Genomic DNA, 12,061 nt, shown 5'->3' with positions numbered 1-12,061 from the left:
TCTCTTGTCTCGCTTACAACATTCCTGCTAATACATCCCAGAATGATATATTTGCTTATTTTGCAAAAACATTACACTCTTGACTCATATTTAGCTTGTGATCCACTATGACCCCCAGGTCCCTTTCCGCAGTACTCCTTTCTAGGCAGTTGTGATGTTGCATGCTATATGATTTTATGAAAATATGGTAATGAGTGTGAATATAATGTAACTGGAATATGCTTCCTGCAAAAACTCTCTTGTAAGGTATCATTACAAAGCTTATAATCTACTGAGTGTGGTCATCCTGTTTGTATGTATGTATTATTCTTGTATCCGAAACTAGAAATATGAAATATAACTTGGAGGCCCTATTGTAATTATTCAAAGCGTGGGCCATTAATGTTGGTTTTGGAATCTTGATGGCTCCCATCAACCAGGACAATTGACTGTGGATGGCTCTGTTGGCTTGCAGGCCTTCCTGTGAATCAGGCCGGGAGGAATGTAAGCTTGGGGTCTTACAGTGACCTGTGATCATGTCACCTGAACTAGAATCCATCTTTAACCTGGTGCTTTTCCATTTAGACGAGGGGTGGGTTATTTGCTCCATTATCTTTCCGGGTACAGAAGTATAAGCTGACTGGTCTGTAATTCCCCAGGTTGTCCTTATGTAAGGGGACTGTTGCCCCCTTATTAACATTCAGTGGGGATGTTTTGGTTGCTAGCTCCCAGTACTAAAAGGGGAAGGGTGTATGGGAAACCAGGACCCTGAGACTGATAGTCCCCAGGAACAATGGGGAGAGGCCAATGCTCCTGGTCAGCCTGAATGACAGGGCGAGCAGGCTAATCAGGGAGTCAAGAGGCCAGGGAGGTCCCCTCCTCCATGTGACCTGGGTTTGCCTGGGTCAGACAGAGTGGGGCCGAGCTAAGGAGAAAGCAGGAGCCCAAGCTGAGCTGGGGAGCAGAGCTGGGCCAGATCCAGGGGGACCAGAGAAGCAGCCCAGAGAGAGCAGACCCTGTCCTGGGAGCAGAGCTGCAGACCCAAAGCCAGAGGCACAGTCCAGAGAGAGCAGACTTGCCCTGGGAGCAGAGCTGCAGCACCCAGAGCCAGAGGGGCCAGAGAAGCAGCCCAGGGAGCTGGATGCAGATCAGCAGAGATCGAGTGGTGGAGCTGGGGCCGGAGCAGTCCGGAGCTGGGTGCAGAGAGCAGCTGGGGAGAGCGAGGGGGACCCTGGGCAGCGGGCCCAAGACAGGGAGACACCTCAGCCAAGGGGCTCTGCAGGCCAGGCTTGGATCGTAACCCCGACAGGGCGGGGGCGACACTGGGAAGAAGGGTCCTGCCACTTAGAGCCTGAGAGCCTGTGGCCACCACCAGAGCAAGTGTCCAACCCGCAGCATCCCTGCAGCACAGCCAGGGCCTGAGAAGGAGGTCTGGGACTTACAAGGAGCAGACTGTGAACTGCCCTGACGTTCCAGAGACCCTGTTTGTGATGTTCCCTGCCACAGAGCGGGGTGATGTTTCCTTGAACCTTTCCCATTTTTCCTTATTCTTTTTAAAATTAATTGTTGATTAAATAACTTGCATTTGCTTTAACTTGTATGTAATGGTCAGTGGGTCAGAGAAGTGCCCAGTGCAGAGAGAGTACCCCGGAGTGGGGACACCCTAGCCCCTGTCCTAGGTGACCACAGCAGGGTTGGGGGTTGAGCCCCCCAGGAATCCTAGGCCCAGCCTTGTTGGGGTGACGAGGACTCTGCCAGAAAGGAGAGTGGAAGGGGAGTCCTCAAGGGCAGGGAGGGCACTGGGTAAAGGAAGTGGGAGCGAGGACTCAGATCCTTTCGTTTGCCCACTTCACCGGGGTCGTGCAGAAGCCAGGAAAGTTCCCCACAATAGTGAGACTATTCCCCCGCTTACACTTATTTCCCTTTTTATAGATGGGCACTGTATTTGCGACTTTCCACTCTTCTGGAATGTCTCCCGTCTTCCATGACTTTTCAGAAATAATTGCTAATGGCTCAGAAAGCTCCTCAGTCAGCTCTTGGAGTATTCTAGGATGCATTTCATCAGGCCCTGGTGACTTGAAGACATGCTGCCCGCTTCTTGTTTACAATGTCACCTGAAAGTGAGAACAGGCATTCACATGGCACGGTTGTAGCTGCTGTCGCAAGATATTTACTTGTCAGATGAGCTAAAGATTCATATGTCCCTTCCTGCTTCGACCACCCTGATGACGGGTTCTGCTTGATAACAATCCAAAGCAGAGCAGACTGACACGTCCTCATCTGAGTCAGATGCCAGCCGCAGAAGGTTGATTTTCTTTTTTGATAGTTCAGGTTCTGTAGTTTCTGCTTTTGAGTGTTGCTCTTTTAAGACTTCTGAAAGAGAGCTTCTTAAACTTTGGGTCGAGTGCTGTAGCTTTCTTTAGAAATCTCACATTGGTATGGTTTTTGCATTTTGTCAAACCTGCAGTGAAAGTGTTCTTAACATGACCACGTGCTGGGTCGTCATCCGAGATTGCTAGAGCTTGAAATATAGGGCAGAATGCAGGTAAAACAGAGCAGGAGACCTACAATTCTCCCCCAAGGAGTTGAGTCACAAATTTAATTAACACGTTATTTTTTTAACGAGCGTCATCAGCATGGAAGCATGTCCTCTGGAATGGAGGCCGAAGCATGAAGGGGCATATGAATGTTTAGCATATCTGGCACGTAAATACCTTGCAAGGCCAGCTACAAAAGTGCCATGCGAATGCCTGTTATCAGTTTCATCACAAATAAGAAGCAGGCAGCAGAAAAGGACCTGGGGATTACAGTGGAAGAGAAGCGGGATAGGAGTCAGTGGTGTGCCCTCGTTGCCAAGAAAGCTAACGGCATATTGGGCTGTATAAGTAGGGGCATGGCCAGCGGATCGGGGGAAGTGATTATTCCCCTCTATTGGGCACTGGTGAGGCCACATCTGGAGTATTGGATCAAGTTTGGGCCCCCCACTGCAGAAAGGAGGTGGACAAATTGGAGAGTCCAGCGGAGGGCAATGAAAATGATTAGGGGGCTGGAACACATGACTTATGAGGAGAGGCTGAGGGAACTGGGATTGTTTAGTCTGCAGAAGAGAGGAGTGAGGGGGGATTTGATAGTAGCCTTCAACTACCTGAAGGGGGGGGTTCCAAAAGGGATGGAGCGAGGCTGTTCTCCGTGGTGGCAGATGACAGAACAAGGAGCAATGGTCTCAAGTTGCAGTGGGGGAGGTCTAGGTTGGATATTAGGAAACATTATTTCACTAGTTTCAGAGTAGCAGCCGTGTTAGTCTGTATTCTCAAAAAGAAAAGGAGGACTTGTGGCACCTTAGAGACTAACCAATTTATTTGAGCATAAGCTTTCGTGAGCTACAGCTCACTTCATCATAGAATCATAGAATATCAGGGTTGGAAGGGACTTCAGGAGGTCATCTAGTCCAACCCCCTGCTCAAAGCAGGACCAATCCCCAACTAAATCATCCCAGCCAGGGCTTTCAATGTTTGTTTATTGATTCTAGAGATTTAGGTTAGTATTTCTTGGATTTCAAGACATTTTAATTTTAAAAAAAACCACATATGTGCTAAAACAGTTCTTAGCAGATCTAATATTGTAACCTTATTTGTATTTTATCTGGAAAGTGTATTTATTTATCAGGAAACATGAGTCTTGAACAGTAGTCTACAGGACCCCTACAAGCTAGGCAATTCCAACCTGCCACCCAGTGACCTGCTGCCAGAACAGCAGCTGAATTCTGACAGAGGACTCCAGTCCTGGAATCTGATTGGTGGAACATTAGGGGATCCTGATTGGTCCCCAGCTTCTATTTAACCCAAGCACAGGAACAGGAAGTTGTCCATGCAGATTAGGACTGCAGACCCTGCAACCTGGTCCTCCTCATCTCCTAGTAACCTCACCCTGCCTGACATCTGAGTCTGGGTTTTGCCCTCTGACCTGTCTTGGACTCTGACCTCCTGGTATCTGACCCAGTCTGATTCCTGCTCTTACCACTAGGTCAGACCACCCATGCCCAGTCATGACACTATTATTTGGCTATATTATCTGTTCAGGTTTCTTCTCCTAATAGTTCACAGTCGTACGCTATATTATACATATAAAACTTTTACAACCTCAAATGCAAATAGAACAACAAAAGCATAATCCATTTTTACATTAATATGGAACAGTTTCTTAAGGTGGCAAATACATAGCTAATTTTACATCTCAAACTGGAGCATATAAAGTCCATAGGGACTCCTATTGTACCTTTATTGATCATCATCTAGACACCCTTTTTGGGATTAGATCCTCCTTTCCTACCAGTTTTTCAAGTGCACCCAGACTTCCTCTTTTCCTTCTCATGTCAGAATTTACAATCTCCACAGGGAAGCACCATAGACTGCAATGCCTACTTTCAAGATCATGGAAATTACAATGTCTGTGGGTTTCCATGTTAAGTTCCTAAATACTGCATGGTAGCATAAAGAACCTATAATGTTCACAGGAAAATACCCTACAAAACCGAAACTTAAATAACTAAAGATTTATTAATTCCAAACAGTAAAGCTAGACCTACGTACAAGCGACGATAAATATGTAAAACGTATTTAGCCCAAGCCGCTTTTGAATTATGAGCAGTTAAAGTTAGAACTATTTTAAAAATGTGAAAAACAAATAATATTTCAAAGACTCATAACTTACAAATGGCTTATTCAACTATCCTCAAAGTTTCTCCAAAAATTCTCAACAGACCTATGACTTACTATACAAAATTTCAGGCTGAAAAAAGTTTTTCTTAATATTTTATGGTCTAATTCTCCACTGCATTACACCAGTTTTATGCCAGAGTAACTTAATTGAGTAGCTCCTGAGTAAAACTGGTATAATGCAGTGGAGATTCAGTCTAGCCCCGATATAGGATAGTGGTTGTAAAAACTGAGGTTAAAATGGAAAATGTTTTACAACTTTAACAATGGTATCCTTACTGTAGCCCCATAGTATTTTAAACCACAGAAAGGTCAGACCACAATGTACAGGAAACGTATGTACAGGAAACAGCACAATATTTTTAGAAAACATTTTAATACTGACAATTTAATTATTACAGCACATCGGGAGCTAGTACTCCTTTTCTTTTTACTATTTCACTAGGAGGTCTCGTCCAACCCTAATCTTCTATGATTACCTCCCATAAATGTAAACAAACTTGTTTGTCTTAGCGATTGGCTGAACAATAAGTAGGACTTGTAAACTCTAAAGTTTGATGTTGTTTTATTTTTGAGTGCGGTTATGTAACAAAATATAATCTACATTGTTAGGGGGCTTATTCCTTCACCCACTTACTTCCCTGGTCCTTCTCGCATGAACAGAGAGCAACAATACCCGAAGTCCAAAGGTGCAAACAATTCGATGTTTATTGGGGTGAACTTCCAGCAAGCATGATTCCAGTTTCCTTCCTTAGTATCCTCCTTCCCAGCTCTGACACCACAGAGCCTTACACCTGTGTCCCTGTTCCCATTAACTGCCCTTAGCCAAACATGATTCCAACTTCCTTACTCCCATTCCCTGTTCCCATTTCCCCCTTTAGCAAAACATGATTCCAATTTTCTTACCCCCATTCCCTGTTCCCATCTCCCTTACCCACATGCCCATGCCCACCCCCACCCCCACTCACTCACTTCCTCATTGACTACAGATTAGATAGTAAAACTTGAGTTCTGCCTAGCTATACCTTAACCAATCATTTTCCTGAAATTTAACTAACCAATCCTAACATATTGTAACATGATTATGTAACCAATTATATCCCACCACCTTAATTAGTTTACACCCAGCAAAATTAATTATACAGCAGACAGGAACAATCACAGAACCAGACAGAGATTATACAGACAAACAACAGCAAAGTGGGAACTGTAATGACAAGACAATACAGAAGTGAGGATTTCACATCCCAGCTATTGATAAGTGAGTTCTTGCCAGACAGGATGCTATCAAATCCGCACAGACACACCCCTGGAACCCCGACCTGGGATATTCTATCTACTACCCAAGATCCATAAACCTGGAACGCCTGGGCGCCCCATCATCTCAGGCATTGGCACCCTGACAGCAGGATTGTCTGGCTATGTAGACTCCCCCCTCAGGCCCTACGCTACCAGCACTCCCAGCTACCTTCGAGACACCACTGACTTCCTGAGGAAACTTCAATCCATCGGTGATCTTCCTGATAACACCATCCTGGCCACTATGGATGTAGAAGCCCTCTACACCAACATTCCACACAAAGATGGACTACAAGCCGTCAGGAACACTATCCCCGATAATGTCACGGCAAACCTGGTGGCTGAACTTTGTGACTTTGTCCTTACCCATAACTATTTCACATTTGGGGACAATGTATACCTTCAGATCAGCGGCACTGCTATGGGTACCCGCATGGCCCCACAGTATGCCAACATTTTTATGGCTGATTTAGAACAACGCTTCCTCAGCTCTCGTCCCCTAAAGCCCCTACTCTACTTGCGCTATATTGATGACATCTTCATCATCTGGACCCATGGAAAAGAAGCCCTTGAGGAATTCCACCATGATTTCAACAATTTCCATCCCACCACCAACCTCAGCCTGGTCCAGTCCACACAAGAGATACACTTCCTGGACACTACAGTGCTAATAAACAATGGTCACATAAACACCACCCTATACCGGAAACCTACTGACCGCTATTCCTACCTGCATGCCTCCAGCTTTCACCCTGACCACACCACACGATCCATCGTCTACAGCCAAGCTCTGCGATACAACCGCATTTGCTCCAACCCCTCAGACAGAGACAAACACCTACAAGATCTCTGTCAAGCTTTCTTACAACTACAATACCCACCTGCGGAAGTAAAGAAACAGATTGATAGAGCCAGAAGAGTTCCCAGAAGTTACCTACTACAGGACAGGCCTAACAAAGAAAATAACAGAACGCCACTAGCCGTCACCTTCAGCCCCCAACTAAAACCCCTCCAACGCATTATTAAGGATCTACAACCTATCCTAAAGGATGACCCAACACTCTCACAAATCTTGGGAGACAGGCCAGTCCTTGCCTACAGACAGCCCCGCAACCTGAAGCAAATACTCACCAACAACCACATACCACACAACAGAACCACTAACCCAGGAACTTATCCTTGCAACAAAGCCCGTTGCCAATTGTGCCCACATATCTATTCAGGGGACACCATCACAGGGCCTAATAACATCAGCCACACTATCAGAGGCTCGTTCACCTGCACATCCACCAATGTGATTTATGCCATCATGTGCCAGCAATGCCCCTCTGCCATGTACATTGGTCAAACTGGACAGTCTCTACGTAAAAGAATAAATGGACACAAATCAGATGTCAAGAATTATAACATTCATAAACCAGTCGGAGAACACTTCAATCTCTCTGGTCACGCAATCACAGACATGAAGGTCGCTATCTTAAAACAAAAAAACTTCAAATCCAGACTCCAGCGAGAAACTGCTGAATTGGAATTCATTTGCAAATTGGATACTATTAATTTAGGCTTAAATAGAGACTGGGAGTGGCTAAGTCATTATGCAAGGTAGCCTATTTCCTCTTGTTTTTTCCTACCCCCCCCCCGATGTTCTGGTTTAACTTGGATTTAAACTTGGAGAGTGGCCAGTTTGGATGAGCTATTACCAGCAGGAGAGTGAGTCTGTGTGTGTATGGGGGTGGGTTTTTGGAGGGGGGTGAGGGAGTGAGAGAACCTGGATTTGTGCAGGAAATGGCCTAACTTCATTATCATGCACATTGTGTAAAGAGTTGTCACTTTGGATGGGCTATCACCAGCAGGAGAGTGAATTTGTGTGGGGGGGTGGAGGGTGAGAAAACCTGGATTTGTGCTGGAAATGGCTTTTAGATAAGCTATTACCAGCAGGACAGTGGGGTGGGAGGAGGTATTGTTTCATATTCTCTGTGTATATATAAAGTCTGCTGCAGTTTCCACGGTATGCATCTGATGAAGTGAGCTGTAGCTCACGAAAGCTCATGCTCAAATAAATTGGTTAGTCTCTAAGGTGCCACAAGTCCTCCTTTTCTTTTATCAAACTAAGTTTCCTTTTACATTTTCTAGGCACTTCCCTTTCTCTGGAGGTGATAGGATACAATCCTGTCCTGATAGTGCCTAACAGCCCAATAGCACCTTATTTCAATGTGACTAGTTTGGAATATGAGGAGGTGACCGGTCGCTTCCCAGCTTATGGCTGCCTCTGCTGCTTAGCCAAAGGCCTTAGCCTAAGAACAGGGCCTCAGACTGTCACAGTAAGAGAAGGCCCTTACACCAGCAGACAGTGATTTTTGATTCTTTCTTTTATACCTCTGGAACTAGCCAAGTCATAAGAATACACCTAAATTCTTAAAGTACAGGCCTTTGCAGACAGGCCTGAATATCTATATCCTAACATACATTTGTAAGTTACACTTTCACGATAAAGAGATTGCATTACAGTACTTGCATGAGGTGAATTGAAAAATGCCATTTCTTTTGTTTATCCTTTTTACAGTGCAATTATTTGTAATCAAAAATAATAATATAAAGTGAGCACTGTACCCTTTGTATTCTGCCTTGTAATAGAAATCAATATATTTGCAAATGTAGAAAAACATCCAAAATATTTAATAAATTTCAATTGGTATTCTGTTGTTTAACAGCGGAATTAATTGCAATTAAGTTTTTTAATCGTGATTAAGTTGTTTTTTTTTAATTAATCGCGTGAGTTAACTGCAATTGATCGACAGCCCTATTTCAGGACTTAAAATCTCTGAAGGAGGGGTGGGACTGTTTGGGTATTTGAGGATATTAAGGCCGGGGGAAGCCACGTGGGTCTCACGTGATGACGGATGCACTGAAAACACCTAGGTGGACACAGTGAGAGGTTGGACCAGGCATTGTCTGTTGCATTTGGCATGTTCTGACGGCTTTAAAGGAGAAGTGCATAATTAAAATAACCCACCCTGAGTGACCGTCTCTGTTCCTTCCTGGTAGGTGGAGACACAGCAGTCTCGGTGCTGATTGTCCAGAAAATGGCCGAAGAGAGCGCCGAAGTGACAAGCGATACCAGTAAATAAGAAATACTTTGGTCTTAATCAAAAGGGAGCCTGCGGTGTGACTGGCAGAGGGACAAAAATATGGTGGCTGGGTTACCTCCTCATTTTTATGGGGGATAAAGACAGGATATAAGGAGTTTTTGTTGCTCTTTGGTTCATGCTTGTTTTTTATGTTGGCAATTTGGGTCTTTTCCACCCTGAAGGACTCTGGCCAACAGGGGATCTGGTGTAGTGAAAGGCTTGAAATCTGGAATACTGTGTGCACCCCATCTCGGAAAGGATATTGTAGACTAGAGGGGTTCAGAGAGAGGTGACGAGAAGGATCAAGGGCCTGGGAAACCTCTCCTGTGACGAGAGCTTGAAAAGACTGAGGCCGTTACCTTGGAGAGGAGACGGGTACAAGGGACAGGATAATGGATGGGCTAGAGAAGGTAGATCCATGTCAAGCACAAAGCACAAAGGAATGGAACGGAAAGGTGAGAACTTCAAAACGGATCAGAGGAAACAATTTTTCACGCACTGGGTAATTAGGCGGTGGAACTCACTGCGAGGTGACATCAACCGATGATGTTAAGGCCAAGAACTTAACAAGAATTCCAAGAGGGTTTGCACATTTCTATGGAGAACAGGAAGAGCCCGAATTATTATAATGCTAACAAAAATGTTGGCAGAGATATTATCCTCTTGCCAGCCACTAGAGGGGGACATGGCACACAATTTGTCAAATGCATTACCATGCTCTCTGATCTGCTTGGAGCCCCTCAATCAGGCTAAGGCTGGGCTGTGTGGGGTGAGGATAGCAAGATCTGGGGACTGCCAGTCACTCTGGGATGCGCGAGGGGAGGGGAAGCAGTGATGGATACATTCAAAAGGCCTGGACTTCATACACAGCACTGGGCCCTGCGTGGAGGGGACTGTATGATCTGACCTTAAATGACAGTTACTTTTGCTTTCTGGTAGGTAGAGGAGCGAATGTCTCAATGCTGCACGGACCAGTGGCAGAAAGGAGAAGAGATGTAGGTAAAAAATTATATTATTTATTAGGTATAATACGGTAACACCTAGAGACCGCAGTGAGCCCCATTGTGCGCTGCACAGACCCACAGGGGGAGAGAGTCCCTGCCCCAGCTGAGATCAGGGCACCGTTGTGCCAGGCGCTGGGTAAATAACACTTCTCTATTCACTTGTTCCACACCGTTCATGGTTTTATAGACTTCTGTCCTATCTAGGGAGGTGGTGGAATCTGCTTCCTTAGTTATTTTTAAGGTCAGGCTTGACCAAGTCCTGGCTGGGATGAGTTAGTTGGGGATTGGTCCTGCTGTGAGCAGGGGGTTGGACTAGATGACCTCCTGAGGTCCCTTCCAACCCTGATATTCTATGATTCTATGATCCTACCCCCCCCCCTTTTAGTCGTCTCTTTTCTAAGATGAACAGCCCTAATCTTTGTAGTCTCTCCTTGTATGGTTTCAGAGTAGCAGCCGTGTTAGTCTGTACCCGCAAAAAGAACAGGAGGATTTGTGGCACCTTAGAGACGAACACATTTATTTGAGCATCATCTTTCGTGGTCTACAGCCCACTTCATCTCCTTGTATGGAAGCTGTTCCACGCCCTTGATCATCGTCAGCTAGATTTATCCACTCACGGAAGCACTTAGCAAAACAGGACTGTTTTCACACACCAGCAGCATGTGCTGTTGATATATGTTTGCTGCCTGCCTTCATCTGCTTTCGTGTCTTTTCATTTATTTTTTTTATTTTGCAGATTTCAGCCTAAAATGCATTAAAGATAAACGGATCCCAATTACCGTTACTGTCGTCATCACAGCTTTGATCATCACCATAATTGCGCTGGCGGGTGAGTGAAGGGTCATTCCTAACCCTGCCGATTCTCATTCCCTTGTCACATATTCTTCATTCACCGCTTGTCCGAGCCCCAAGGTCACAGGGCCCACTTGCGTTTCCCACCCTGTCGTTGCCCTGGTCTGACACCTCCGTGGAAGCACATTCCCCTTTTCAGAGGGGAAATCTCTCTCCAGACCCTTTTCCCCCAAAGAGGAAGGGCATAGATTCCCAGCACCTGCAACCCCACCCAGAGCCATCAGGAATGGCAATTGCTGAGCGCCTCTGGGAAAATCAAGCTCTGGGACGCACTCAGCTCCATAGAACCCCCCCACGGACGATGAGAGTAACCCCTCAGTTTTTGTGGCTGCTTCACTCACCTGCATGGAAAGCCTCAGCGAGCAAGTGTGACAGGCCGGCCTTTGGGCCCAGCCACAGAGAACATGAGTTGTTATAGCCCCGCCTAGGGGCTCTCGGCTCCCACATTACGGGTCTCGCTCTTAACTGTGAAGGGCCCCAGTTCTAGCCCTGGTGTGGCAGCCATCACATGTGTGCACTGAGGAGGGTACGTCAAGGGGGAGTCCATGAAATGCACCCACCCTTCCCATTTTTCACCTCTTGCCTGACAGAATGGGTCCAACCCTGACGGTGCCGGAAGTTAAGATGGCGGATGGGCCCATTTGGATGCCAGGGTACAGTGTGTCATGATGCCATCGTAGCTCCACCCTGTCCTCCCCAGCCAACCCATGCAAATGGTGGCCGTACATACAGGATGGGGGGCTCTGTCCGGGGAAGCAGGGACTTTGACAAAGGTTTGGGGGTGATGGGGGATAATCAGCTGAACACGAGCTCCCGGTGGGTCAGAGGAGCTAATGTAACCCTGGGATGTATAACCAGGGGAATCTCGAGTAGGAGAAGACGGGTTATTTTACCTCTGGATTTGGCCCTGGTGCGACCACTGCTGGAATCCTGTGTCCAGTTCTGATGCCCACAATTCAAGAAGGATGTTGATAAATTGGAGAAGGGTCAGAGTTGAGCCACAAGAAGGATTAAAACCTGCTTTATAGTGATAGACTCAAAGAGCTCCATCTATTTACAGGAGAAGGTTAAAGGGCGACTTGAT

At 46.0% G+C, this 12,061-nt stretch overlaps 1 protein-coding gene across 18 annotated transcripts in view; it reads left to right on the top strand.

Annotated features, from left to right (window-relative positions):
- The window catches only part of LOC144274221 (C-type lectin domain family 2 member B-like), a 43,998-nt gene that overhangs the window by 25,693 nt on the left and 6,244 nt on the right, over window positions 1-12,061 (top strand). For 17 of the 18 annotated variants that reach the window (XM_077832852.1, XM_077832857.1, XM_077832858.1 and 14 more), the window contains 3 exons: window positions 9,039-9,113; window positions 10,061-10,120; window positions 10,862-10,954. In XM_077832852.1, the coding sequence (XP_077688978.1) occupies window positions 9,039-9,113; window positions 10,061-10,120; window positions 10,862-10,954 (228 nt within the window). Of the gene's footprint in view, window positions 1-7,556; window positions 7,596-9,038; window positions 9,114-10,060; window positions 10,121-10,861; window positions 10,955-12,061 lie in introns of those variants that run through there. The other variant, XM_077832863.1, reaches the window with a different exon arrangement.

Source organism: Eretmochelys imbricata, chromosome 14 (genome assembly GCF_965152235.1).
Source record: "Eretmochelys imbricata isolate rEreImb1 chromosome 14, rEreImb1.hap1, whole genome shotgun sequence".
In the NCBI taxonomy this organism is placed as follows: domain Eukaryota; kingdom Metazoa; phylum Chordata; order Testudines; family Cheloniidae; genus Eretmochelys; species Eretmochelys imbricata.
Note: the sequence above shows the minus strand (reverse complement) of the source record. Positions and strands in the feature narration are given on the sequence as shown.